This window comes from Anolis carolinensis, chromosome 6 (assembly GCF_035594765.1).
Source record: "Anolis carolinensis isolate JA03-04 chromosome 6, rAnoCar3.1.pri, whole genome shotgun sequence".
In the NCBI taxonomy this organism is placed as follows: Eukaryota; Metazoa; Chordata; class Lepidosauria; order Squamata; family Dactyloidae; genus Anolis; species Anolis carolinensis.
Window position 1 is genome coordinate 63,920,235 of NC_085846.1, and position 26,992 is coordinate 63,947,226.

General features: G+C 36.7%; 1 protein-coding gene across 47 annotated transcripts in view; it reads left to right on the top strand.

Moving 5' to 3' along the window:
* clasp2 (cytoplasmic linker associated protein 2) overlaps nt 1-26,992 on the top strand; it is a 223,911-nt gene that overhangs the window by 190,322 nt on the left and 6,597 nt on the right. For 24 of the 47 annotated variants that reach the window (XM_062958261.1, XM_062958263.1, XM_062958267.1 and 21 more), the window contains 11 exons: nt 1,307-1,370; nt 8,826-8,989; nt 9,664-9,742; nt 9,874-9,924; nt 15,404-15,547; nt 18,368-18,511; nt 19,581-19,687; nt 21,404-21,557; nt 22,416-22,644; nt 24,769-24,962; nt 25,757-25,885. In XM_062958261.1, the coding sequence (XP_062814331.1) occupies nt 1,307-1,370; nt 8,826-8,989; nt 9,664-9,742; nt 9,874-9,924; nt 15,404-15,547; nt 18,368-18,511; nt 19,581-19,687; nt 21,404-21,557; nt 22,416-22,644; nt 24,769-24,962; nt 25,757-25,885 (1,459 nt within the window). The remainder of the gene's footprint in view (nt 1-1,306; nt 1,371-8,825; nt 8,990-9,663; nt 9,743-9,873; nt 9,925-15,403; nt 15,548-18,367; nt 18,512-19,580; nt 19,688-21,403; nt 21,558-22,415; nt 22,645-24,768; nt 24,963-25,756; nt 25,886-26,992) is intronic. The other 23 variants (XM_062958265.1, XM_062958274.1, XM_062958277.1 and 20 more) reach the window with 2 other exon arrangements.

Here is a 26,992-nt window from a genome sequence, read left to right on the forward strand (position 1 = left end):
TAGATAACTTTGGTTTCCCATGGTAGATGGCCTAGCAGCCAAACAGGGGAGGCAACCTCCCAGGTTCTGTGTTCCTGGATGAAATGGGTTACCTTAATCCATTTCAATGTGGCTTCCGGACTGGACAGAAACAACTTTGGTTGCCTTAGTAGCTGATGTACAATGGGAGCTAGACAGAAGAAGTATGCCTCTTTTGGTTCTGCTGCTAGACCTTTCACTAAAAAATGGTATTGTTTTGAGCTAATTTTCTGGGGATAGGACTTGGAGTACTTTTTTTCAGTGCTTCTGGTCCTTCTTGGAAGAGGAGCTTTGAAGGTAGTATCACAGAATTGTTAACTTGTTTATGGGCTTGTGGTATTACTTTTGGGGGCACCTTCATCCGCCATGCTGTTTTTAACATGTACATGAAACCACTGGGAATGATGGTCTTGAGTTTTAGAATCAGGTGTATGTCAAACGTCACCTGCCAAATGTCTTTTCTTTCCACCCAATTCTAAGAAAGTGATTTTGTTGCTAAACCCATGTTTGCTGTCAGTATTGGACTGGATGAACATGAAGGGACTGAGAATTCATTCAGGACAGCAATACTTCTGGTCAGATATGGGAATACAGCTTGAGTGTACCTCATAATTCAGGCTTTGGTGATGAACAGATGTGCATTTGCACAGTTAAAAGTTGTTGCACCAGCTTGCCTTCTACTAATATCAAACCTAGTCAATGATATGCATACGTCAATTATACCCCATTTAGATGAATGGATCTTGCTTTGGCAATTTCTCAGAAACTTCAGCAGGTCAAAATTGTTACAGATGGACTACTGACCAAACTGCTTACAGGAAATAACATAACTTCCTTTTTGTAAAAGCTTTATTAGTGACTGGCTCATTTCCAGACACAATTAATTCTTATGCTGTATCCATTCATTTCAAAGGGGTTGCTGGAAATACCTTCCTTTGCATTATCTCTGTAGATTAATAGGTTTTTTATTCACAGAGGGGTTAAAGCAAATCTCTAGTTACATTTTCTTTTTTTCCAGCATCGGACATAAAGTGTCCCATTTTAGTCAATACATTACTTTATATTGAGCTACTAAGAGAAGTTTGCAAGTAAATTTTTCAAATATACATTCACATTTATTTTATTATAGGATTTGAAAATATTTATTCAGTATTTCATTTCATTTATATTCTGCCTTTGTTCTGCCATGCGATTTAAAGAATTTATAATGTGTTTTATTGAATGTGAAATATTTCACTTGATTCTATTATCCTATAGTTTACTGATTAATATTACATTATTTTGACAGCCGAGTCGAATTAAAGAGATTGTGTGAAATCTTCACAAGAATGTTTGCTGATCCTCATAGTAAGGTATGTATTTTTGTTACTTCACTACTGTATGTGAATATCTAGAAATCTATATAGAGGTTTCAGCTCTATAAACAAAAGAAGTTTCTGTTCAGAGAAGTAAAGTTGTGATCATGGAAGGACCCTCCCTGGAATAGAAGCTGCCTCCATTCACAAAGGAAAGAAACTTGGATCCAATAAAAAAAACTAGATTCCACAAAACAAACAAAAAGTTAACAACCAACAAAATTCAAAACAATTGTTGAGTTTAAGATCAGGCATTCTTTTTAAGAATGTCTCTATCTGGAAAAATGAATTCATGTCACATTTTATTACCTTCAGTCAAAAGTGTATAACAGCCAACAAATTTCAAAGCTATTGTAATATAGTTGTAATTCATGCTTATCTAAGTCTTTTATGGTGCAAATGACACATGATGGACTAAGGATTTATATTGTAATGATTTGTTTGATGGTAAAAAGTTAAATGTTAAATCAACTTTAGATGTTTTAAGGTACATACATATATGAGGGTGCATACATACATACTGTCTTAATTCAACATCTCTGAATTTGCAGAGAGATTCACCACCTGTTGAGGGTCCCTGTGCTCCTATATATATTTTAAAATTAATGTGCATTTTGGGTAGACTGATGTTACTTCATTGTGCCCTCATAGCACAATCAATCAAAACATCCAAAAGAAGCTTAAATCATTAGCATAAACTATACATAAATATACAAGTGAATGTTGAGACACATCTGTAAATGAAATTAAAGAGTTCTGCTATATTCTGTTAAAATATCGATGTTGATAGAATAGGGAGGAATTATGAATATGTGAGAACTTTCACTTATATGTCCTATCTCTAGACATTATATTAATTTTCCCAAAAAACATCAATTATTGGGATAGGATGCCCTGTGATGTTCCAATTTAATCTGCAAGATCTTATTTGTAATACCTCCAACGTTTTAAAGATGCTGTAAAATTCATTAATTTTTTGCTGAAAAACATATGAGCAACATTAGATAAAAGGTTTGCCATATTTAAAAGGATGCTTGAAATCCAGAATTATCCTGGATTCTTCTGAATACATGGACAGTGGCCTCCCCCAACATTCTCCCTTTTTGATGGTAGTTGAAATCTATAACATCTGGAGGCCAATGGCTTACGGAAGTTGTATTGTAACATACCATACTGCATGTCTGAGTGTTCTGAAATTAGTATTTAACACATATTCTGTATATCTGGATCCAGTTTTAGCCCTCAAGTAGACCAATTTATTAAGTTAAATTCCATAATTTCAGTTGTTCTACTCTATGTCTTACTCAAACCATAGTGTTTTTAAGTTCTATAGTGGGGGAAAAAAAGATTTGGTGAACTGTGCATGACATTTAGTGGTCTATGTATTTATTGTGTATAGTTATATATTTCATTGCACAATGTATATATTTTGAGAATGTATGGCAATATTGATATACGAATTGTTAGGCAGTTCACTAAGCAAAATTAAATTTGTCTAGAAATGTTTGTTCCATAGATAAACTTTTTCTGAACCACAAAAGTACTCTAAAATACATTCAAAATATAGCGTAAATGACCGTCTCTGTTTAGATGCAACAAGAATCCAAAAGTGAATTCTCTTATCCTGTTCAATCAGGAAGGCAGAGAACCTTTTTGTGCTATACCTTCTTCTGATAAAATTATTATGCAAATCCTGTCATGCATTTGTGTACAAGATAATGGGTTTGGTGGTATATTCAAGAGTAGCCAAATAGACCATACAGCAAAAGAGAAAATCAACAAAAGGGGAGTGGGTACCCTTTTTGGACAATCAGAATGCACAAAACACAACATGTAAGTTTTTGAAACTTCTCTGGCTTCTTCATCAAGCAAAAATCCTACAGAAGAAGAAAAGTGATGGTAATTAGAGTCACAGGCTTCATGGATCAAATATTAAAGAACATTGTATTTCTGATAATGGAGTTTAAATTGTACTATATTTCTCTCAGCCCCAACATGGCCCCTGATTACATTGAGATCCCTCCAAGCTAACTTTACTAGAGCAGAGATACCCTCTGACACAGCATGGTCACCTGTGACTGTAACACTGTTAATTTTCTTCTGTACAATAGCTTCCGTGTTGGTGCCTACTCAGTGTGTGCATACATTTGTCCCTTTTCACAAACAAGGTGTAAAGAAAACCACAGATCCTAATAGTTGTGGATCTGATGTTTGGAATTTATTTTCTATATGCAGTAGAAAGCAAGCAGGAGGATTCCAAAGGAGCAGCGATGAAGTACATTAGGAGGGGACCACTTTAGACTTAACTGTAGAAGAAAGGGCTTACAAATTCAAGTTTGAGAAAAATTACTCATCCATATTACAATGTAAACGAGATCTTAGTTTTTCTGTGGAATATTATCTTGGAGTTTACTGATTAAACATTGAAGAAAGCATGTGTCTAATTAATATTAAATGTACATCAAAATACAAAATTTACCTAACTTATTTTTTTCTCTCTACTTCTTCATGGTCTCTGTATCTCACACAAATGGGTCTTGAACCTGTGTAAAGCTTCATGTGGAAAATTCTCAAATTGAGTGTCTGTGATAGGAATTCCACCTCTCCTTCTTGACTTTCATGCTCCTGCAGAACAAAGTGATTTTCTACTCAGTTCATCTGCTACAGTGTTAATGTTGTTAGGAAAGTGCTCATGTTTTCTGAGTATAAACTTGTAGGAACAGTCCTTAAAGGTTATTTGTTTATTGACGTTCTCCCAAGATGGAGCTCAAACCCCAACCTTCATACTCTATCTCGATTGATAAATCTCCATCTTTATCAAAGATTTTGGATAAAACCTGTCATTTTCAAGAACCAGTGTAGAAGGAGAAGAAAGAAATTCAACTAATATTTTCAATGGTAGCTTTGATTCTGTTGATTTCTGCAATGGGACCAGAAGTAGCAGTCACAGTTGATTTTACTGGCCCAGAAAATCTACCAATATAAGAAATGCCACTGGGAGAAGCTTCTAGTATAAACAAGATCTTGAGATTACATGATCTTCCAACCAGCACTCAGAACCATTCCTCCAAACTGATTCTTCAGCTTGATTGCTTATGAGAGAGATTACCTCAATAGTCTATTTCCCCATAGAGTCTTTACTCTTGTACTACAACACAATATCATTGATTCCCCTTGATCTTATGGTATGATTCTGCATATTGATCAGGTTCTGACCTTTTCTGATATTATCACCAACAAATGAAGGAGATAATGTTACTCCAGTTCCACCAATAAGATTGACATTCTTATGCTAAGCTAGTCATTCATATTGCAGAATCATTGGAATTGGATATTAATCTTAGATAGAATGAGTGCCACTCCTGGGATTGTTTAAATTAGCTACATGGTTGTAGCCATTGAGATTTGGTAAACACTACCTCCTGGCTGTAAGATGCATGTTTATGTAATATTACTTCCATCCTATCCTTGCTTGATCTGCCCCATCTTTATGAAGCAAGCTGGTCACTTGCCCATTTGTGTGAGGCACAGAGACTCTGAAGAAGAAGAAGATCCTTACCTGTAACTTTGGTTCTTCAAATGGTCATCTGTGCTCATACAACCAAACCTCCTCCCCTCTCTTGCAGATCCATCTGCAAGCTGTGACATATCATGGAACTCAGGAAAGAATAGCTTTAACACACAGGGGCATGCATGTTAGGAAGGAGAGGTGGGGTTCCTGGTAAAGCTACTCAGCTCAAGAACTTTGCATGCCAACCTCTGCACAGGTACAAGACCTATTTGTTTGAAAGCACAGGTGACCATTTGAAGAACCACGTTTCAGGTAAGCAACCGGTGCTTTCACTGTGAGTTTTATGTTTAAAAATTATTCTGACTCAGTTATTATGGAATTGATTATACACCTTGATTTGATTCAGTTCTTACTGTAAATGGAAACAGGAAAAGAAGCTTCATGAATGTCTAATGTCGATTTGTAGAAACTATTTGTGAGAAAGACCCTGAACTTTCCTCCTAATCAGTGATGTCACAAGAAGAACTTGCCTGTGTAGGAGAATGCAGTTCACCTAACCATCCATTTTGTCATTTGTTTTTAAGGTGCCATTTAGGGATGTCTTGCACAGAAGAATTTTAACATGAACTAGTAGCATTTCATAGGGCAACTGCTAAATTTGTTTCATGTGGAGCTTATGTATGGTTGGTCTACAAGCTTTGCACAATCTGTAGGAACATGCCCCAGATTGCATAATTCTCTTCAGTTTTCTGTTGCATGTTTCTGGAGGGTGTGAGATTTGAACAAAAATGAATGGCCTTCAAAGCTTTAGGTATTTGTAGATTATAGTTCTATGTAGTGCTTCCTGTGTTTGAACTGGCACTTGTGAAAATAATCATGAAAAAAGTAAATTTCTTCAAATAATATATTTTGAAAAACATGAGACAGGAAGATACTGTAGGGTAGACTTAAGTACTTATATAGTACTTGGGGATTTGATGATGAAGATGTTAATATTGAATAATTTAAAACCCCATTTATCATATTTTCCCTATACAGGAACAATGTAGATGGCAACTAATTTGTGTGTTTTATCTCCCCCCCCCCCTCCCTTCCCTCCTTTTTTTTTGTTCTTTTTGCATGCGGTCCCCTGTGTTGGAACTCTCTGTAGAGAGTAAGTTGGTTCAATATTTGTTGGAACCTTTAACCTTGTTGCATGACTGATAATTAATCTTTTCCCTCCTCTACTTTACTCTTATAAAGATTGTGTGCAGTTTAGCTTTTGTGCTTATGAAATACTTGCAGTTATGCAAATTATGCTGAAATGTTTTGAATGTGCTTTTGTATACTAATGTACTCACTTTTTTGATTTTCTATTTCTGCGGTGTGTAGTGGTGACTGGCGCATCTTAATTTCACAGCACCTAAGGAAAGATTTCTTGGGAGCAGACTATAAAATACTTTTTCCCCTGCACTATCCAGTTTTAGTTTCATATTGATTTTCAAGAATTGGTTTAAGCATGCAGTATTTAGCTAAAGCAGTATGACATTCACACCATCACTATTAATTTCACCATTTGGCTATTCCATTCCTTGAATGCCTAAGTTTTTTAAAAATATATATATTGAGTTCTTTTTCCAGAGCAAACAGTGATGAACACTGAATGAATTCTCTCTGTGATCCAGCACTACTAGTCACACGAACAGTTTGAAGAAGTTTAAAAGAAAACATTGTTAGGTTGTGGGCACTAGGTACATGCATGTCGTTTGTAACTGAGTCATTTGTATGGGCACCACTATTGTAGTCTGTCCCAACCACTCAGAATCTTTTAGCATGCCTCAGCGTAACAATCAGCATTTATGAATTGCAGTATTGCATATTTATGCTGTTTAATGAGCTTTGTCAGTTTTAAATGTGTGTTATGCTATCTCCATCATGTGAAACAACCGGGCCACACAGCTTCCAACAAACTATATGGTGGCAAGAGCAATCATACAAGTAAAAGTCAGCCATTTTAGTTAGTATTTATAAAATACAGACCCTTCCACCCAAAATTATTTTCTACTAAACTAACAGAATTGTAATGATCTAGAGAAGTGTAGGTTCTGCAATGAATAAAAATTAGTATCATGTTGCTCAAAATGATTCAAATTCTGCATAACCCTTAAGAACCTCACAACATGGGAAAGTTTGTTAATAAGAGCTTATTCATTAATAAATAATCTCCAAATCTTTTAAATGTTGAAAGAAAGACCCACTAAGCTTTTCAGCTGGTAGGTTTTAAGCTTTTGCTCTTGCTAAAAATATAGAATTGTTCAGAAAAACACTCAGAAGTGCAATGGGTTTCTTTGGTTGTATTCAAATTTTTTGCAAACTTTGTCCCAAAATACCTAGTAGAAAATTAGGTAGTGGACTCTTTTTATGAGGGATTTTAAAGACGATGACTGTGACATATATTTTGACCCTGCTAGTAATGTGTAGGTGTAGGTTGACTTTAAATTCTTTGCAGACTTGTTGACAAACATGTCTTGTAAGTCTCAGAATCCGAAGTTTATGTTCTCCCTTTTGTTTGAGGTAGAAAATGGGAGGGGGAGTATGTGTTGTAGTGCAGGATTTCTTATATGACAGTTGACTTTTCCTTTGAGTACAAAATTTAACATTATGGTACAAAGTATACCTGTGAAATACATCTCCTCCTCATAGACCAGCACTGAGGAATATTTTTGATATTTAAAGAGATACTAAGGCTTAAATCTAATTGTTAGTCACAACTAGAGTATGCCTGTTGAATCAGTTGCTGAGTGATCCGTCAGTACTTGTGTAAATTCCAATATATTCATCCAATGTGTGACGGGCACCTGGATTTATGCATTATCATTCTAAGAAAAATAATCCCTTTTTTCTGCAATAGATCGTTAATTTGATGTGCTTTTAGAAAAAGACACAATCGTTTTGGTCAGCTATACAGTTGTGTCCCTCATTATTTTGATGCTGTAGCAGTGATACTCGAAAGTTTACTGATGGCCAAGCTTCCAGTTTGAAATACGTTATCTTGTCTTTTCTCTTTGTTACATAAAATTGTAAATTGTACTGTGCCGATAAACCATTTTAAATATTTGATAAAGGATGGTTAAGAAAATTACTTGCCACAGTGATGCTTTATGAGAAAAGAAACATATATTCATCTTCTTCAGCATGGATAATGCTTTATATAGAAGATACCCACAAGTCCACTGGAAGCTTGTCATGGGATCTTGACATTTTAAAATATGTGTGTGATGGGTGTATTTTGTACTGTGTGTAAGACTGAGTGGATTAAAACTCTAAAACAGTATTCACCCCCTGCCATGCAAGCACAAAGTAAACCCTAAGTTAGTAATGATTGGGGATATAATGTCATGTAGGAAGAGAAAGAAGTGTGTGTGTGTGTGTGTATGAGAGAGAGAGAGGGGGGGGAGGCTGAGACTGTTGGAATGGTGGAGGAATGGTGATTGGGTATGAAACCTATGTGAGGATCTTAAGTGCAACTAGGCATGTTTTCCTGATGAAACCTCTAAGTGCGAGTGAATAGAAAGATCTAATATATTTAGCATGGGTTAAGATTCTTAAAAATGTGGGACATATCACCTTAACCAGTTCCAAAAAATTCAGTGCAAGAAACAATACAAAAGCGGGCAAGGGATGAGGCGGATTAGGAAGTTGCGCCAGTCATCACAGCATTTCTTTTCCCAGCGATACTGCATGTAATACTAATTGTCAGAATGGCAAATACTCTTGAATCACAAATCTTAATAAAAGGCAGAACAGAATGTTTTCCTGCTTGGCTGTGAATCATTGCCTCTGTCTGCTTCTGTGTGTCACTACTTTATTCTTTTGTGAGTTCAACACAGGCAAGCAACAACTCCTTTTCTTCCCTACTCTTTCTTTTTTTCTTTTGTCCTCCTTTTTAATGCCTTCTCCAGGTGTTCAGCATGTTTTTAGAAACTTTGGTAGACTTCATCCAAGTCCATAAAGAAGATCTACAGGATTGGCTATTTGTGTTACTGACACAGCTATTGAAAAAAATGGGCGCTGACTTGTTGGGGTCTGTGCAAGCAAAAGTCCAAAAGGCACTTGATGTAACAAGGTAATATAGATTGTTGAGTATGTAGACTTGAGTACATTTTTAAAAAATCTATGTCCTTCTGTTAATAGGTTTTGTTTTTGTTTTCTTGTGAGTGGTCTTTTGCCCCAAAACAAAAAGTTAGAATTTCTGGAATAAGAACTGTAGAGTAGAGCATGATGTTTGTCTGTTTCCATTTTGTGTGTGTTATTGTAAAAATGTATTTTCAGATTACTTTAGAATTAGCTGAAAGGATATCTTTCCCAAAAACTTATTCTGTCTTCCTTTATATTTTCAGTATCTCCAGACCAGTTATCCTTACATGAATTTGCTGTGTGCCTTCTGACATAAGGGGACCTTAAGGCAAACCTGTTGCAGTGTTTTCTTAGTACAATTTACAGAAGGGTTTCCTCTTACCTTCCTCTGAGGATGTAAAAGTGACTAGCCAGGGTTACCCCATGGGTTTGCATAACCAAGCAGGAGTTCAAACCCTGGTCTCCAGAGTAATAGTCCAGTCTTCAAACCACAATACCACACTGACTTTTCCTTATACAAATAACTGACTATATTTTCTGTACCTGGAGCTTTTCAGTAGAATATCCCTGAAATAGTTCCTTATTTTTTCCTCCTTCCTCTGTTGTCTTAACTGGTGGTTGTGGAGTAAGCTTTGACTTCTAATTAAACATTCATTTTTGCAGGGAATCTTTTCCAAATGATCTCCAGTTTAGTATTTTAATGAGGTTTACAGTTGACCAGACCCAGACACCTAGCTTAAAGGTAAGGTGTTTTGAAGTTTTAAAAGAAAGTGAGACTTGTGAAATTTTGCTCATTATTTTTTTTTTTTAATTTGTGTTGCATTCTGTGTCACTGGTTTTCAAATAGTGGGTTTTGTTTTTATAAAATTTCAGACAGTCAAGCCAGCACTGCAGGACCAGCTTCGCTCTTTTTGGAGCTCCAAGGTTTTTGTCTGCATTATTGCCTTTTTAACCCACTATGTGTAATTTTTACATTCTTAAAGTTTTATTTGTATGCATCCATATGCAGCTACTAACCTGTGCAAGGAATTCTGAGCATGCTTTCGTCCAGTTGATGTCAAGCGTTTTGCTTCTGTTATACCGTTTGACGATAAAGCTTACAAGAAAACACAATGAGACCAACAAAGTAGAAACATTTGTATGGCTGCCTAACACTAAGCTGGTTATGCAAACTCACTCTTTCCAGTCTCTTCTAATGTTATGTTTGTGATTTCCCAATCCTCATTTTCTAGATATAGTGATCTCACTGCTGAATTTATTCCTAAGCTTCTTCCATACGTATAGTAATTTTGCATATTGAAAATTAGTGACCCCTCTATTTCTAAAAGGCACATTATATGATATGATATGATATTATATGATATGCTGGAACAAATTCAAACATAGATGCAAGGGGTGAAGTACTGTAATGCCCTGGAATATTTAAAATATGTGTTGTTCTCCTGCAAGTGAGCATTCAGAGAAATTATAACCTTAGGTATAAATGCAGCAAATGTTAAGAATTAAACTGAGGCAATTTGGGAAAATAACAAGCATATATACAACCAGCATTTGTTCTCTATCCTGCACGCAGTAAATGTACACACTCTGTTAATAGCTTTTCACAAGGCAGCACTTCTATGTTCTTAAACACAATGGCAGTGAACTTGCACACAAATATCTCTTCATGTCTAAAGTGCAAAAGAATTGTACAGATTTTGATGTTGTTTAAGTGGAGATTTTTTTATTTTGGTTTTGCAGTTGTCCTCTACATTTAAATTTTAAATTAAGACTTTCTACAGCTAGATTAGATAGGTTCAATTGGTGTGTCTCTAAATATTGGTTGATATGCCAACTTAGCAGTAAATGTCATTTATAATGCAGTGGATATTTTATTGTTATGAAGTCACTATGTAAATATCATGTACAGAAACTTGGGAAAAACTGAAAAAGAAGTGTAAATCTGTCTTGATAGATCTCCTTATAGTAGAAGAAAACAGCCTGCTCCATTTTTCTCCTGTCCAGCCTAGAAGAGTACTATTTTTTATGTAAACATAACTTATTTCATTCCTAAAATAAATTAAAAGTCTTCTATTTTTATGCCATACACTACTTAAAGCATAGAGCAAGAATAAATCAGGTTGGATTTAATCAATATTTTCCTGCTGCACTCAGTGTATGTGACACCCGACACATATCCATAGTTGTGGCCCATACAGGATTTTTCATCTGTTGACAAAAAATATAGTATTTGCTTTTTGTGTACACGAGTGCCTTTTCAAATGGCACTTCTTAAAATAATTGCTGAAAGGACAATGTCTGTCTCTATCCTTCACTTGCACTGCCAAAATATATTTTTAAAGAAGGGCAATGGTCCAAAAAAAGGATGGTAGATAAAATGAAGCCTGAAGTGCTATAGTTACTCAAGTCTAAAGCTCACTTTTTTTTTTTTTTGCTAAATTACATTGCTGAAATTGAGGTGCGTATTAGATTCAATGGCGTGGTAGGATTGTGCACCTAAACCTGCTTGTGCTATTGGGCAAGAGATCTCAACTGGGGACAGAGGAGGGAGAGGCAGCAATGGCCACAAAAAGGCTGATGCAAAGGCCTAACAGAGGGGTGCAGCTTTCCACCAGCCTTTTCATGGTACTGTCTTCCTACCAGACCTAATGGACAAGCTTGGCCCTCCCATCAGCTTTTTCACAGCCACCACAGCATTTGACATCAAATCCATTTTTTATAATGCACACCTTCAAAACTGAGGTGCACATTACTTTCAACGATGTATTATACTCAAGTAAATATGGTATTCTGCAATCTTGAGAACTGTTGCCAGTATTTCCATATAAATACATGGGACTGTAAATGAACTATTATCAGATATTGCCTCAAAGCACATTAATGAATTCATATATTGTGGTGTTTACCTATAGTGCATCATAAACATTTATGTAGAACTCTCTAAAAGGGGAATTTTCTTGAAACAACATCAGTTAAGATATACTGTGTACAGTCAGTCCCCAAGTAACAAGTTCTGTAGGTGTGTTCTTAAGTTGAATTTGTTTGTAAGTTGGAACATGTCCATGAAAAAGTGCACTTTTTGTAATTTGGCCTTTTTAAATAACACCAATGCTTCCAAGCAATAGAAAGGAAAGCTATAGATAATGCTTCCCTCAAGGAGCCTTTCCTTTTTATCCTGCACCAGCTTCCATGGGTGTACTTATGCTGTGGAATGAATGCAGTTTGACACCACTTTAACCTGGTTCATTGCTATGGGATTCTGAAAGCTGTAGTTTTACAATGTCTTTAGCCTTCTCTGCCAAAGAACGTTGCTGCCTTACCAAACTACAAATCCCAGCATTGCATAGCATTGAGCCAGGGCAATTAAAAGTAGTGTCAGACATGAAGGAGAGGAGAGGTGGACAGATACAGGGAAGACAGAGATATCGATAGGAAGAACAAGGAAAAGGGAGTTAGAAAGATCCATAGGAAGAAAAGTACATATAAGTACATATACATCGAAATCAGGCAAGCCCCCACTCTTTTAGCCTTCAGGAAAGATTTAAAAACCTGGCTTTTCCGATGTGCTTTCGGAGAGTAACTATTACACACTTCTTTTGTTACTCCCCCCAACATCTATCCTCTAAATTGTTTTTCTATCTTATGTCCCTGTTCCCCGTGGTTGTATTCTTATCCTTTTCTCACCCCAAGTTTTAACTAAGTGTCTCATGCGTCCCCCCTTTTATATTGTTTTTTTTATTTTGTGTTGCACTGTACATGATTATTTATTGTATTGTTTAATTGTATTATGATATGTTGTTTTTATATTTTGCTATATTGTACTGTTCTGGGCATGGCCCCATGTAAGCCGCCCCGAGTCCCCGTTGGGGAGATGGTGGCGGGGTATAAATAAAGTTTTATTATTATTATTATTATTATTATTATTATTATTATTATTATTATTATTATATAAAATAGTACCTAATAAGAGCACAGAAAGGGAGAACAGATTAACCAAGGCCCTTTGAATCACAGCCAGGACTTGGAGAAGGAGAATGAGCTAAGGAAATGTTCTGTTCAAAATCCAGAGGTTTGAAAGAGTAAGATAGGCTTAGATTACATTAGGCCATTTTTCTTTGTAATCTTACATTGGAAGGCTATATGTATTTTTCTGGGTGCAACTAAGGCATAAAAGAGGAATTGGTCATGTTGGGATATTCAGATGAAAAACGACCATATCCAAGTTATGATCAAGGTGCTTTACCAGTAATTTTCCAGGCTTTACCAGCCTCTTCTTGAGGCTTGCCCTGGAAGATTTTTTTTCAGGTATTTCCCCCTAAAATGTATGGAAAAGAAAAACAGAATGTTTGAATATGTTATGGAAGAACTATTATGTTATATTCCCTTGACTTTATGTGGTCATGCCAGTAAATTAAGTTTGTATATTGCACAAGGCCCTCCTTCATTTTGACAGAACATCTCATTAATATCTTCCAATATGTGTTTCCAGATACATTGTCAAATTACATTGATCCTAATGGTAAAAATCTCCCAAGGAATCAGGCAGCTTCCTTTTGAGCCCAAAAATGCTTAGCTACCCTGCTAATTTATTTATTTTTATTTATTACATCACTTCTACCCCGCCCTTCTCACCCATCAGGGGACTCAGGGTGGCTTACAATATAAACATACACATTAAAAACAGTTGTCGTCAAATTTAAAACTCCATCAAGATTAAAAATTACAATAAAATTAAGAATATCCATTAAAATATACATAATTATACATTTAAATATACATTTAAGGCGCTTTCCATGTTCATGTGGGGTCTGTCAGTAGGTCATATATTCATATCTCATTTTTGCTGCTACTCATGCTCAAATGCCTGGTCCCATAACCACGTTTTTGTCCTCTTTCGGAAAGACAGGAGGGAGGGAGCCTGCCTGATTTCAATGGGGAGGGCGTTCCATAGGCGGGGAGCCACCACTGAAAAGGCCCTGTCTCTCGTCTCCGCCAGCCGTACCTGTGAGGCTGACGGGACCGCGAGCAGGGCCTCATCTGATGATCTTAAGCTTCGAGGTGGGTCGTAGCTAAGGGAGATGTTTTCAGCGCTTCTGCAATCTTGAGATAAATTCCTAATTTGATATTTCCAGCAGCAGTGGAAACCCAGCTTTAAAAATATTTTGCCACAGCATTTCATGTTATCCATTTTGTGTCAATGAAACCAGCAGATATCTCGCTTCCCCCATGGCATACTTAACAAATCTAGAGGCTCCCAATCATCAAAGGGCCTTCACCCTGGCTCGATGTCACGCCCTTCCATCAGCTGTACTCGAGGGATGATACAGGAAGACCCCCTACTCGGAGAGACACTGCCCCTGTGACTCGGGTCAAATAGAAACAACTGAGCATGTGCTCTTCCAGTGCCTGTTCTACAGGGACATTCGATCCAGACTCATCCTGCCTTTGGTATATAATTATCCATGCCGTTCAGGACAATTTTACACCATCCTGCTGCTCTCAGATACCAATCCAGTTATAACCTACAATGCTGCCAGATTTTGTGTAGCAGCACTTAAAATCCGCCAAGTGGTGACTGGATCCAAAAGTCTATCAGCTAACTGAAATGTAAATCAGTTCTTCCTACCCCAGTCCTCTAGACTTGTGCCCTGAATGCTCCTACCCCTCCATCAATCTTCCTCCCTCTCCATCTCTTTTTAGTCCCCTCCTTTCTCTAAATAGTTTTGTGTTTTAGCCTTCAATATAACTTTGTTTTTTAGCCTTTTAGATGCTACTATGCTTCTATGAGATTGTACCCCCCCCCCCTTGTGCTGGTCTATGACCATAATAAAGATTTTGATTTTTTTATGTTACCTTTTGAGATAACATTTTATAGCCATTGTAGAACCATCATATTATATGTTTTATTAGGAAATGGTATGTTATATATAAAGTGGTTCTTCTGCATTCAGAGTATCACTCAGGAAATTTGACTTGGACAACTGCTATAAAACATAAATATTATTACATACACTTCTGCGCTAGTTCTAGAGTAGATTTTCTGAAGTGAACGTGCATATTTTCCTTTTGTTCATGACTTTTTGGGTTAATAAATTTCAAGCGTTTCACATGTCAAATTGCTATAAAACATTTATTATTATAGAAACTGCTGAGATAGTTCTTGACAGATGTTTGCGGAGCAGAAATACCATTTTTCTTCTCTTCTTGACTCTTTGGATCCAAACCTCTGACCTGTGTTCAAAGAAGACAATGCCTTGCAGTTATCATCCTGAAATGTTTTATTTATCCATTAATAATAGGTTGATGGATGGCTTCTATGAAAAAAGAATTCTGCTTGCTAACTTGCTCACTTCTGACTGCTGCACTTCTTTGGATATCTATTTGATTCTCCTTATTTTTATAGGTAAAAGTTGGCATTCTTAAATACATAGAGACTCTTGCACAGCAGATGGACCCAGGAGATTTTGTAAATTCAAGTGAAACCCGTCTGGCAGTCTCTCGAATTATCACTTGGACAACAGAACCTAAAAGTTCCGATGTTAGGAAGGTATTTCTATTTGTATTAACTTATGTTCAAAATTCTCTTTGTTACAATTGTAATGCTTTATGTCTATGTAGCAATATAGACATCAGGTTGTGAATAATGTACAGATGGTAGGAGCTCAGTAGGAAAAGCCAGCCTTTCTTTTCCTTTGCTTTTTCTGCAATTATAGAACCCTCTCTTTAAAAAAAAAAAAACCATCCCTGCAGGACATTCCATGGCAACAGTAAATTCCTGTTACCTTCCAAGCACATTATCATTTGCCCTAATTGTGTTCATATAATTCCTGTAAAGACTTAATGGAGGTTTTGTCCTTTTCTGAAACATAAGGAAATTGTGGCAAACAGAGGCATTTCATTTTAGTTCTTGCAGTAGCCTGTCAGAGCTCTTAAAATATAAATTGGATTTACTAGGCAATGTCGTAGAATTAGTTAGGTAGACAGAACAAGGGTATTTGAGGTCTTTTAATAACACATATGTTATTGGAGGACCTTGTAATCTTGCATTTTAGACTTGTAATCTTGCATTTCACTCTTTTCCACAGTTGCTAGAACATTAGCCTGTAATAGGACTGAAAGTAGTGTAGGACCAGTTTCATCTAACCATGTTCCTCAGCTTTCTTGGCCTATTTGCTAAACAACTGGACAACTTGCTGGACAACTGGTGGATCTGAAAGCCACCAATTGGAACTCTAGTATCTACATTGTTGTTATGTGCCTTCAAGTCATTTCCAGATTATGCTGACCTATGGCAAAATTTATTCAGAAGAGGTTTGTACTTGCCTTCCTCCAAGACTGAGAATATTGTCAGAGTGTGACAGAAGCTTTGGAGCACAGAAGAATGGACACTTTGAGACTTCAGTAAAAGCAAACATAGCTTTACTGAGTAGAGCAAATATACAACACACACTAGCATTGGCATCCAATCTAACAGACACGAAATCTTATCTTTGAATCCTCCCTACGCGTTCCAGACACACTCAGGGTCACATCTTCACAGTTCATTAGAGGCTTGACTGATTAACCCTTTCAGTGTCAATACACTCTCTGCTGATGCGATCAGATTACATTCACAAGCATTGCACAAAATTACATTTAAACATTCACATTACATTAATCTTACATTAACAAATATGACTTGTTCAAGATCACCCAATGGGTTTGCATAACTGAGTGGAGATTTGAACCCTGGTCTCCAGAGTCAGATTACTGGTCAGACCACTACATCACACTGCCTCCATGCTTGCATTGATAGTTAAAATGCTCCCAAACCTCCTCAAATAGAAGTCCACTTCTGAATTTGTAAACTTGTGTTTTTATGTTAAGTACTTTACCCAGGTTGCACTATGTAGCAGAAGAGACAGATCTCCTTCTTTTCAACCAGAAAAATGACTGCCAACCGGCTTTAGGAGGTTGAGGCCACAGAAACAGCCTTGAGTGGTACACTTTGTCCTCATATGCTAAAAGCCTGGCTATACATATGAATGACAGCTATATCCCACTGATTCGGACAAATAAGGGCTAATGTAGGCCATGGAATCTGATAAACCTCACACATAATTTCCCTTGCAGTATCTATCTGCTATTGGACAAATGTAATATAATTGATTTAAAAACCATGTTTCAATCAGAATGTTAATGACAGATCCCAGAAATATTCCAGTTGAACATAATTTATTTTATTTATTTATTATTTACCTTATTTATGTCTTGCCTTTCTCTACCCCGAGGGGGACTCAAGGCAGTTACATAAATATACATTACTTTTGGAATATAATACAAATATGTATACTTTGATAGTCAAATTATTTGGTGGATTGTATCCCATAATATTAATTGGAATTGGGCTATTAAGATGCCCTGGAGTGAAATATTGGCCCCTAGAGGGGGAAAACTTAGAAAAATTGTGAGATACTATGCTCCTAGTAATTTGTTGTAGAGGCTCACTTAATCTCAGAAATGTAGTAATTAAATAGAGATCATATGTGTTTTCAATCTATATGATTTAAAAATGCATTATCTGAAAGAGAATTAACTTCATAGGTAAAACATATTCTTGCAGCCCACTGGAGCTCTTCAGTGCCTTGATGCTATTTTTTGTAACCTACTGAGTTGGAGAAAGAACTGAATTCTACTAGATGTTTTCCTGTTCTCTTTGACAGAAAGTAATTAACACCTTGTTAAGCTATGAGGTTTTTTTTTTAAATGAGAAGTTGGGAAACCTTTAACTTCCATAATTGTAGAGAAACATATGGCATATACAGTAATTCAATCCCCCCCCCCCCCCCCCCGTGTACTAGGCAAGAGATCAATTCTAGGACCCTTCTCATAATATGATTCTCATGTAACCTGTAATCCCATTTTTGTTAACTGAAATGGACTTCTAGCCAAAGCATATCGTAGAATTGCTCTGGAAGACTTAAAAATACATAGAGAAGTATTCTCTAGTCCTTCAGCACAGTTTTTTGGTCAGCTTCTGCCAGAACTTGGCTATAGAATCAGGCGGAAGCTAAGCAAGAAATCTTTTCCAGGCTTTTTCTAGGTCCTCCAGAATAATCCTATGGTATTCAGAGGCCTTCACATATAAGCTCTTCACAGGGAGCTTGCATAATAAGCAAAACCTATTGTATTTTAGCTCAGTTTGTGAAACTTTGCCTGGTATAAAATGTTGAAACTCAGATTGTCAGATTTCATTATTTGCCAGCCAAAATGTGTCCATTTTCTATCATACCTCTGTTAGAATGAACCTTGACAGCTGACTAGAATCTTTATTGCAAATATATATATATTAAGTATTTATTGTAATGAATTGATCTTTTTTCCCTAGGCTGCACAGTCAGTGCTGATTTCTCTTTTTGAACTAAATACCCCAGAGTTTACAATGTTGCTGGGTGCTTTACCAAAAACTTTTCAGGATGGTGCCACAAAGCTGCTTCACAGTCACCTCCGGAATACAGGAAATGGTGGCCAGGTAGACTCATTTCCCTAATAAAATAATTTGAAGGTTTAATAATGCAGGTAAAGTTCTAAAATGCTTGCCTAAAAGAAATTATGCATTTAATTATTCATAGTTTATACATTTTTTTAATACTTACTCTGAAGACACTGGTCAGCAGTGGCTAGGAATTCATTTGCACAGTTAAGGCCTTTATAGAGATGTCAGTTTTGACCGTAGAGACATATACCTTAATCACATGCCATTTGAATTGCAGTATTGTAATGTTCTCTATGAGGACTGCCTTTGAAATATGTTAGGAAAATTCAGTTGATTCAGATACTTAACCAGATAGTTAACTGGGGCTGGCTAGAAGGAGCACACAATATATTGTGTTAGCTCCAGACATGATTCAAAGTGCTGATTATGACCTACAATGCCAAGTATGATATAGGTCCAGGTTATCTGAAAGACCATATTCTTTCCTATGAGCTGCCTATATTTTGTGGTCTTCTGGGGAAGACTTACTTTTTAGCCTACAACGTCACATGTTCATCTGGTGGTAACACAGGAGAGGGCCTTTTTGGTGGCTGCCCCCCAGGTTTTGGAAAAAAGCCTTTTTGGGCCCTTCCAAGCAGGCCCTATATCCCAAGATCTGATCCCAGGTTTTCCGTTTATCTCAGATTATCTGGCAGTGCAGACTTTAGACTCATTTAATCTAATTTAAAGCAGAAAGCCTGGAATCAGGTCCTGGGATATGGGGCCTGTCTAGAAGAGCCCTTTGTTTCAACAGAGTTTTGATGGCCAATTGCTCTGGGACCTTTAAACACAAGCTGTTATTGTTTTTCTTTTTAATTGTTACATTTTTATTTTAATTCTATTGTTAGTTTAATTTTATTTTAAATGTTTCTTAAATGGGTCTTACGTGAGCTTTCTCTGTTTTAACCTTTGTAAGCTGCTTTCAGCCCCAGTTAAATTTTTGTGTATAATTTTTCTCAAGCAGTGTATACCAGTTCATTTGCATACCAGTCTCAATCTAAGTTATAAGAAGTCTTCATGTGCTTGTCTGATTTAAATGTTGAACATAGAACATTTTCAATTGCAGAGTTCAATGGGAAGCCCTTTAACAAGGCCTGTTCCACGCTCACCAGCCAGTTGGTCTAGTCCTATCACTTCCCCAACTAATACATCCCAAAATACTTTGTCACCAAGGTAAGAAACCAATGCTTTGTCCAGTTGAATACAAGGACTCCATTCATTGATGTTGGTAACTGGAGGAAAGGGTAGTAATGGTGGTAACTGGGGTAGTGATTTCAGTGATTCTTCCTTTCCTTTACAAAAGTGGTTCTCAACCTGGGTCCCTAGATGTTTTCAACTCCTAGAAATCCTAACAGCTGGTAAACTGGCTGGGATTTCTAGGAGTTGTAGACCAAAAACATACCAAAAACATACCAAAAACATCTGGGGATTCCAGGTTGAGAACCACTGCTTTACAACCTCCAATGCCACATTCTATTTTTGAGTCTCCAGGACATATATGTTGAACTCAAGGCCCGTGGGCTGAATCCAGTCCAATCCAGATGTTGGATCAAAACACCTTTATTCCTTGTCATTAGATATCATGACTAGAGGTGATGGAAATTGTTATACAGTAACATCTGGAAGGCTGCAGTTTGTTCTGTTCAGTCAGGAGAGTGGTGTTTGAATTTAGATAATAAGCTTGTGGATATGATGTCTGACTTTGAAATGTCCTTTAACTTTTCCCAACCCCAGAGCCACAAATGCTGTTGGGTTGCAATTCCAATTGTCCTCAGCCCACATGGCAGATAATCAGAAGTGGTGGGAATTGTCATTTAATAATATCTGAATACTTAAACTAAGTAAAAACTAAAGAGCACCAACCACTATGGAAAAGAATTACAGTTGGCCCTCTGTATCCATGGATTCAGTGGCCCTTGGAAGACAGCCATAAGGCTGATGTGGCCCTCAAAGAAAAACTGTTGCCATCCGTGACCATTATTTTCAGGCAAAGTGGACCGCAGTGGAGATGACAGTAACAAAAATCTCCTCTTCCCATTCCATGCACAAGATCCTCTGGTTTGAAAATCTGCAACAGTGGGTCTAATACATTCTATCTTTGTGATTTACTCTCAACAAATTGGGTTTCTAACAAAAAGTAATCTCCATAGATGTTTTGTATTTAACTTCGGTAAAAATATAGTTCTGGAATGTTCAAAGGTCAAAAGCCATATTGCCTATTTCTATTCCATCTTTGCCCCAGGAATACTTGGTACCTTCATTTTTATTTGGCCACCATAATCCCCACTACATATGGCAGGATGCGTTTCCATTATTATGCTGCAATATTTCATTTTCTTCATTAGAAATTTGTTTTGTCTTCTGTGTCATGTGACAGTAGCAGCCTTCCCCTTTATTTTTGCTCCCCAAATATTTTGCTTGGAGATGTGTTAAAACGTGCTGATAATTGACATAACATGTACACATTTAGTCCCAGGATTGTTCCTACCATCTCCTGTTCATAAAATTACCCAGCAAGTGACATTCTCGCATTCAACGAACCAACAGATTCAAAAATACACAACTAAAGCTTAGATAAATATTTTGTAAATTTTAAAAAAATCAGTTTACAACAAATCCATATAGGAAATCAATGATCCACAATAAATTCATGATCTATATTTAAGGCATAATACTATACATTTGAATATCACTTTGGCATAAATCATTGCACTTTTTGTATGACTAAACCATTACTTGAACAAAGGCCAGATGAACATTGGTCAACATGGAAGTCCTTTATTTCTAAAAATCTTGTAATTTGTTCTTCCACTCAAAGCCAAAAGCATCAGTCTAAAGTTGTATCTATAAAAAACTTTATTGTGTTTTTGTTGTTGTTTTGTCCTACAGTGCATTTGATTATGACACAGAAAACATGAATTCAGAAGAAATTTATAGTTCTCTCCGCGGAGTAACTGAAGCAATTCAGAACTTTAGCTTCCGTAGTCAGGAAGATATGAATGAGCCAATAAAACGAGATTCCAAAAAGGAGGATGTCGATTCAGTGAGTATTTAAATTACTAGGGGGGCAGGAATCATTTTTAAAATTTTCAAAGTTGTATTTTGGGTGGAAAAAACCCAAAAAGCCACATTAATGCCACATTAATGCTTCCCATGAAAACAAAGGCATTTATACTAAAGCCAGGTGCAATAGGGTGGTGCTGTGAAAGAATGGAGTCATGAAACCAGGATTATAGGGACAACGAAATAGACAATATAAGAATTTTTAAAATGTGTGTGTTAGTAAATATTTCTTCCCTTCATATAGGAAGAAATATTTTATTTTTTAAAAAATCAACCTGATTTGATATTGCTATATTTCTGCAATCACAAACCGGCTATAAATTAAACTCTTGCCAGTTCAAACGATGGGGCATAGAGTTTCAAATGATTACTACTGGATGCCTCTCCTAGCACACGAACAGCCCCTAGCTTTAGTCATTCACAAAATGGGGCCCCCAACATAAGGCATTTTGCGTTCTGCAGTTCAGCAAGACTGAATCCATAATGTGATGCAGCATGCATTTCAATGGCCTTCTTATTTTCAATCAACTTGGCTATTGCCAATTAATTGTAACATGCACACACACACACACACACGGTGTTTCAAAATGATGGGGACACACACACACACCCCTACTTTGCTGAATACAGTATAAACCTAGCTCCAGATTAAAAGAAGTGATACCCATTCTTTGGAATTCTTTGCCAAAGACAGTGTGAGAAGCAGAGATATAAGGAATGTTGGGCCTCTTCTGAAGGCCTTATTTGAGTATCAAGGCTCAAAATGATTCTTAAAGGTTATAAATATATACATTTGGTCTGAATATTTTCTATACGCATATCTCTTTTCACTCTTTAGATTTGCAGTGGGTCTGGAATAGTGGATCTGCGAGTAGGAGGTGGGTCCGCTGATACAGGCCGAACAGCTCTTGACAACAAAACCTCATTACTTAACACAATGCCTCCTCATTCTTCCCCACGGTCACGTGAATATAATCCATACAATTACTCAGATAGTGTTGGTTCTTTTAATAAATCAGCTTTGAAAGAGGCCATGTTTGATGATGATGCAGAACAGTTTCCTGAAGGTAAGTCAATCATGATTCAAAGAGTATCAGGGAAGGGGATATGGAAGGAGCAGTACAAAAGTAAAGAATTACTATATCATCTGACATATAAGAACAACAACCTCATGGGCAGGGAAAGCTTCTAGCCAATACCTGGAGTTATAATAAGCCAAATGAAAATCAGGACTAGAATCTTAAAATGCTGACATGAAACACAGATAATTATATTAAATTCCATCAGCCCTCCACATTTGCTATGGTTAGGTGTGCAGGACCTCTGCAAAAAATGGAAAAGCCGTGAATAAAAAAACTTTGAAGACCTATTTTGGATCTAAATGATCTTTTACAATAAGGATATAGATTTCCAGATGGAAGGTGGTCACAACAAGGATTTGCTTGATGCACTTTTGTCTCTGCACATTTGTCCCTCTATCTGTGCCTCTTCAAAATCCAAAACTGACCTCCAGTTAGAACATTTGAGTGGCAGAGCTTCCCAGTTCATACTGTTTATACCATATTTTAAAGTTAGCTTTAAGCCCATCTTTAAATCTCTTGTTGTCCATAGACATTCCATTTTCCATTCTTGAACTGAGATAAAAAAACTACTGTACTGGAGAATCTATAAATGCCTTGAAAATTGTTTTCTCTACTAGAGATTCCTAGTGAGAACATATTAGTCAATATGCAAATAACAAAATCTGCAAAAGCTAAACCTGCAAATGTGGAGGACTAACTGTAGTGACTTAAACAAAAATTAAGCTTTCTGTATACATTTCTTTATTTTTTAAAATGTTGATGGTTTTGTCTGTTTCTGGAACAAAGACAATAAGGCTGAGTGAGATACAATTAAATACATATCTAAGGGGTGAAAGCACAATAATTCCTTATGCAGATAGAAGGAGAAGAAACCTTGGCCTGCGTTTCCCAACCTGCATAGTAACACATTGTGCCTGTCACACAATAAAACCAGGCCTTCTCAATTTTTAAAACGAGTGACATATTTTAAAATAGAGCACAGTTAGTTGATGCATCACTGCATTGTGGTATTCTTAAAACTTTCATTTTGGAAAACAGATGCTTAAGAAAAGTATTGCACTGAACTTTTTGAAGCATGCTGTAATGTAGAGCTTTCCAGACATTTCATATTGGTGATTTACTTTTTAGACGTGCATCATTTCATGACACAGTAATTCTGTTTTACTAGCAAACCAGAAGTTTTATGAGGGGTTCCCAAACTATGGGCCATTGACCGGATGTGGCCCTCCAAGGACATTTATGAATTATTGCATATTTCACTTAGTCTCAGAGGTTTCTCGTACATTTGTGCAACACACCTACACACTGCAGCTAACACAGTAATGTGTTTGTGACACACCGTTTGGAAAGCTCTGCTGTGATTATTTCTAAGCATATTCTTTTGCTTTCATGTCAGCATCCATGTGGAGCCCTGGAGAGGTTCTTGCAAAATCATTTAGATAAGCTAGTGCATTTTTGACTATCAGGTTTACAGAAATGAGAGAGGAGTAGTACAAAGTAGATCTTTCCATCAAATTTTCAGTGTTGTGGTTTAATGAAGTGTTTTCTCTTCAAAAATATGCTTCAGAGTTCACGGGAACCTTGAAATCAGACTGTGTTCAGGTACAAGTTGAATTTTGTCTCAGTCTGAACTACTAGGTAGTAACAATCAAAGAGATTGGAAAACATTTTTCCTCTGAACTCTCTTGTTTGTCTAACATAAGTCCAAGGCTCATTCTGCTCAGGGGTTAGATATGCCTTTTCCCACTTGTCAGAATATTTAGGGATATTTTGGCCAGAATGAGTTATTTCCACATGTCTAGTAACTATCTGTAGGAAGGGGAATGCCTTTTACTTAAGACTCTGCCAGCCTTCCTTCAAAGAACCTGCCTCCCATTCAGATCACCCAGTGTCACTGCCACTCAGGAAGAAGGAGAATTTGACAGATATAATTTCCCAAGCCAATACAGCAAATAAACTAAAATGGACTAACACTATAATTAGCTGTGAGTTTTTCATCCAGGAAGATGCTTGTTCGATCTTCTTCCAGTCATCTCAAAATCACACCTTTTACATTAGAGAATTTTAAAATGAGCTATTTTTGATAGCATTACATTTTCTTTGGCCCAGAACCTCCCCTGGATCATTCCGACCTGGTTGCAGAATTGCTGAAGGAATTATCAAACCATAATGAGAGAGTTGAAGAAAGAAAAGCTGCCCTGTACGAACTAATGAAACTGACTCAAGAAGAGTCATTTGGTGTTTGGGATGAACACTTCAAAACAATTCTCCTCCTCTTACTTGAAACCCTTGGGGACAAAGAGGTGAGACCCTAAATTGATCATGAATTGATTTCCTGTAATTAAAATAAATATTGATTCTAATCCCCCTCCACCCATGAAAATTTATCACATCAATATTATAAATCTTTGCCTCAGTAGTATTTTGTTTTCTTGATATGATCCCTGTAGATACATATACATATAGTAGTGTATCCCCTCTTTCATTTACATAGGTCATTTTCATCACTATTGGATGTATATATAGTACAACTGATATCCAGGATCAGTATGGAATAAAGGGGAAATATGTTCACAGTCTGTTCCCACAATTTTAAACTTCAGTAGAGGCCTTGGGTGTTCATACAACTAACATTCTTGGTTGCAATTATAGTTTTGTTAGATATGCTATTTCAGTATACAGTCTATCTTGATTTTAGTACTAAGTAAACATGGCATTCACTGCAAATGTTCTGCAAAAATGAAAAGTGACTAGATAGGTACCAGATTCTGTCTGGTCTTGGCTGCTAAGCCGGGCTATCCCTGGTTAGTACTTTGATAGGAGAATGCCAATGAATACCAAGCGATATAGGCTATATTTCAGAGGAAGGAACAGTCAAAACAGCCTCTGAATATCCCTTCCCTAAGATAACCTTACGATTTTTCCATAAGATGACAGACAACTTGAAGGTACATCTGGAAAGTCCCATGTTTTTGTTGACTTGCAAAGAGAGGGATTAAATGCTGCATTCAGTTCCAGTATTCATAATTCTATTGTTCAAAATAATTAGGTTGAAGATGTGGAGTAAAGACTAAATCAAATATGTTTAAACTTTCAGCATGCAATTAGAGCACTGGCATTGAAAGTCTTAAGAGAGATTTTAAGGCATCAACCAGCAAGATTTAGAAACTATGCAGAGCTCACGATCATGAAGACTCTAGAAGCTCACAAGGATCCTCACAAGGAGGTTTGTATCCTGTTTAGTGGAATTGTTTTGTATTCAAGGATGTGATTGAAGTTTTCACTGTGTTGTTCAAACAAATGAAAATTCATCCTAAGAGTGTTGTCAATTTGATCTTTGAGAAAGTGAGACTCTTAGGTTTACTGTCCAAAATAAATGCCAGGCACATACACATATACTATAGCTTTTGTGGAGAAGCACTATTTCTTGGTAGAGCTGAAGGGCATCCCGTAATATGAGTTTTGGCAATCAGTGTTGTAATCTAAGATATATTTCCTTCATGAATACAGGTTGGAAATCCCTTATCCAGAATTCTGAAATCTAAAATACTCCCAAAATTATCCATGTGGATGACTGAAATAGTGACATCTTTGCTTTTGCGTGGTTCAGTGTACACAAACTGTATTTCATGCACAAAGTTATTAAAAGATATTGTGTATAAAATTAGCTTCAGGCTTTGAATATAAGGTATATATGAATCATTAATGCATTTTGTGTTAAGACTTGGGTCCAGTCTCCAAGAGATCTTATGATCTAAATCTGGAAAAACTTTAGTTCCAAAACACTTCTTTTTTTTCTCAAATGATTTTTATTAAAGCTTTTGAGTTACATTGGTGGCCCTATAGGAAAGTTAGGGAAGGATTGTCCAAGGGAAAGGTAATAAAGGGCGAAATATGGGAGGGGGGGTGAGAAGGTATGATAGTTCTATAGCAAGTAATAGGGAGGGAAAGGAAAGGGAATGGGGTTAGGGAAAGTAAAAGCTAATGGTTAGGGTGGGGGGGGGGTGACTTCCGATCTTTTTTCTTCCAGTTTTCTGGTTCCAAAACACTTCTTATTGCAAGCATTTTGAATAAGAAATATTCAACCTGTATCAGTAGGATGTAATATTAATATGTTGTACACAGGCCCCTGAAGTAATTTGTAGTACAGTAGAGTTCCGGTTATTCAACATAAACGGGCGGGTCGAATGTAGAATAACCGGGTCTGATGGATAATAGGGAGGCCCTATTATCTGGCAAGCCAGTTGAAGGAAGCGCCCCGTGCGCGTTGCTAGGTAGCTTGCTATTACCTAGCAACACGCACGGGTAATTTCCTAAGCCGGATGCTCGCCCC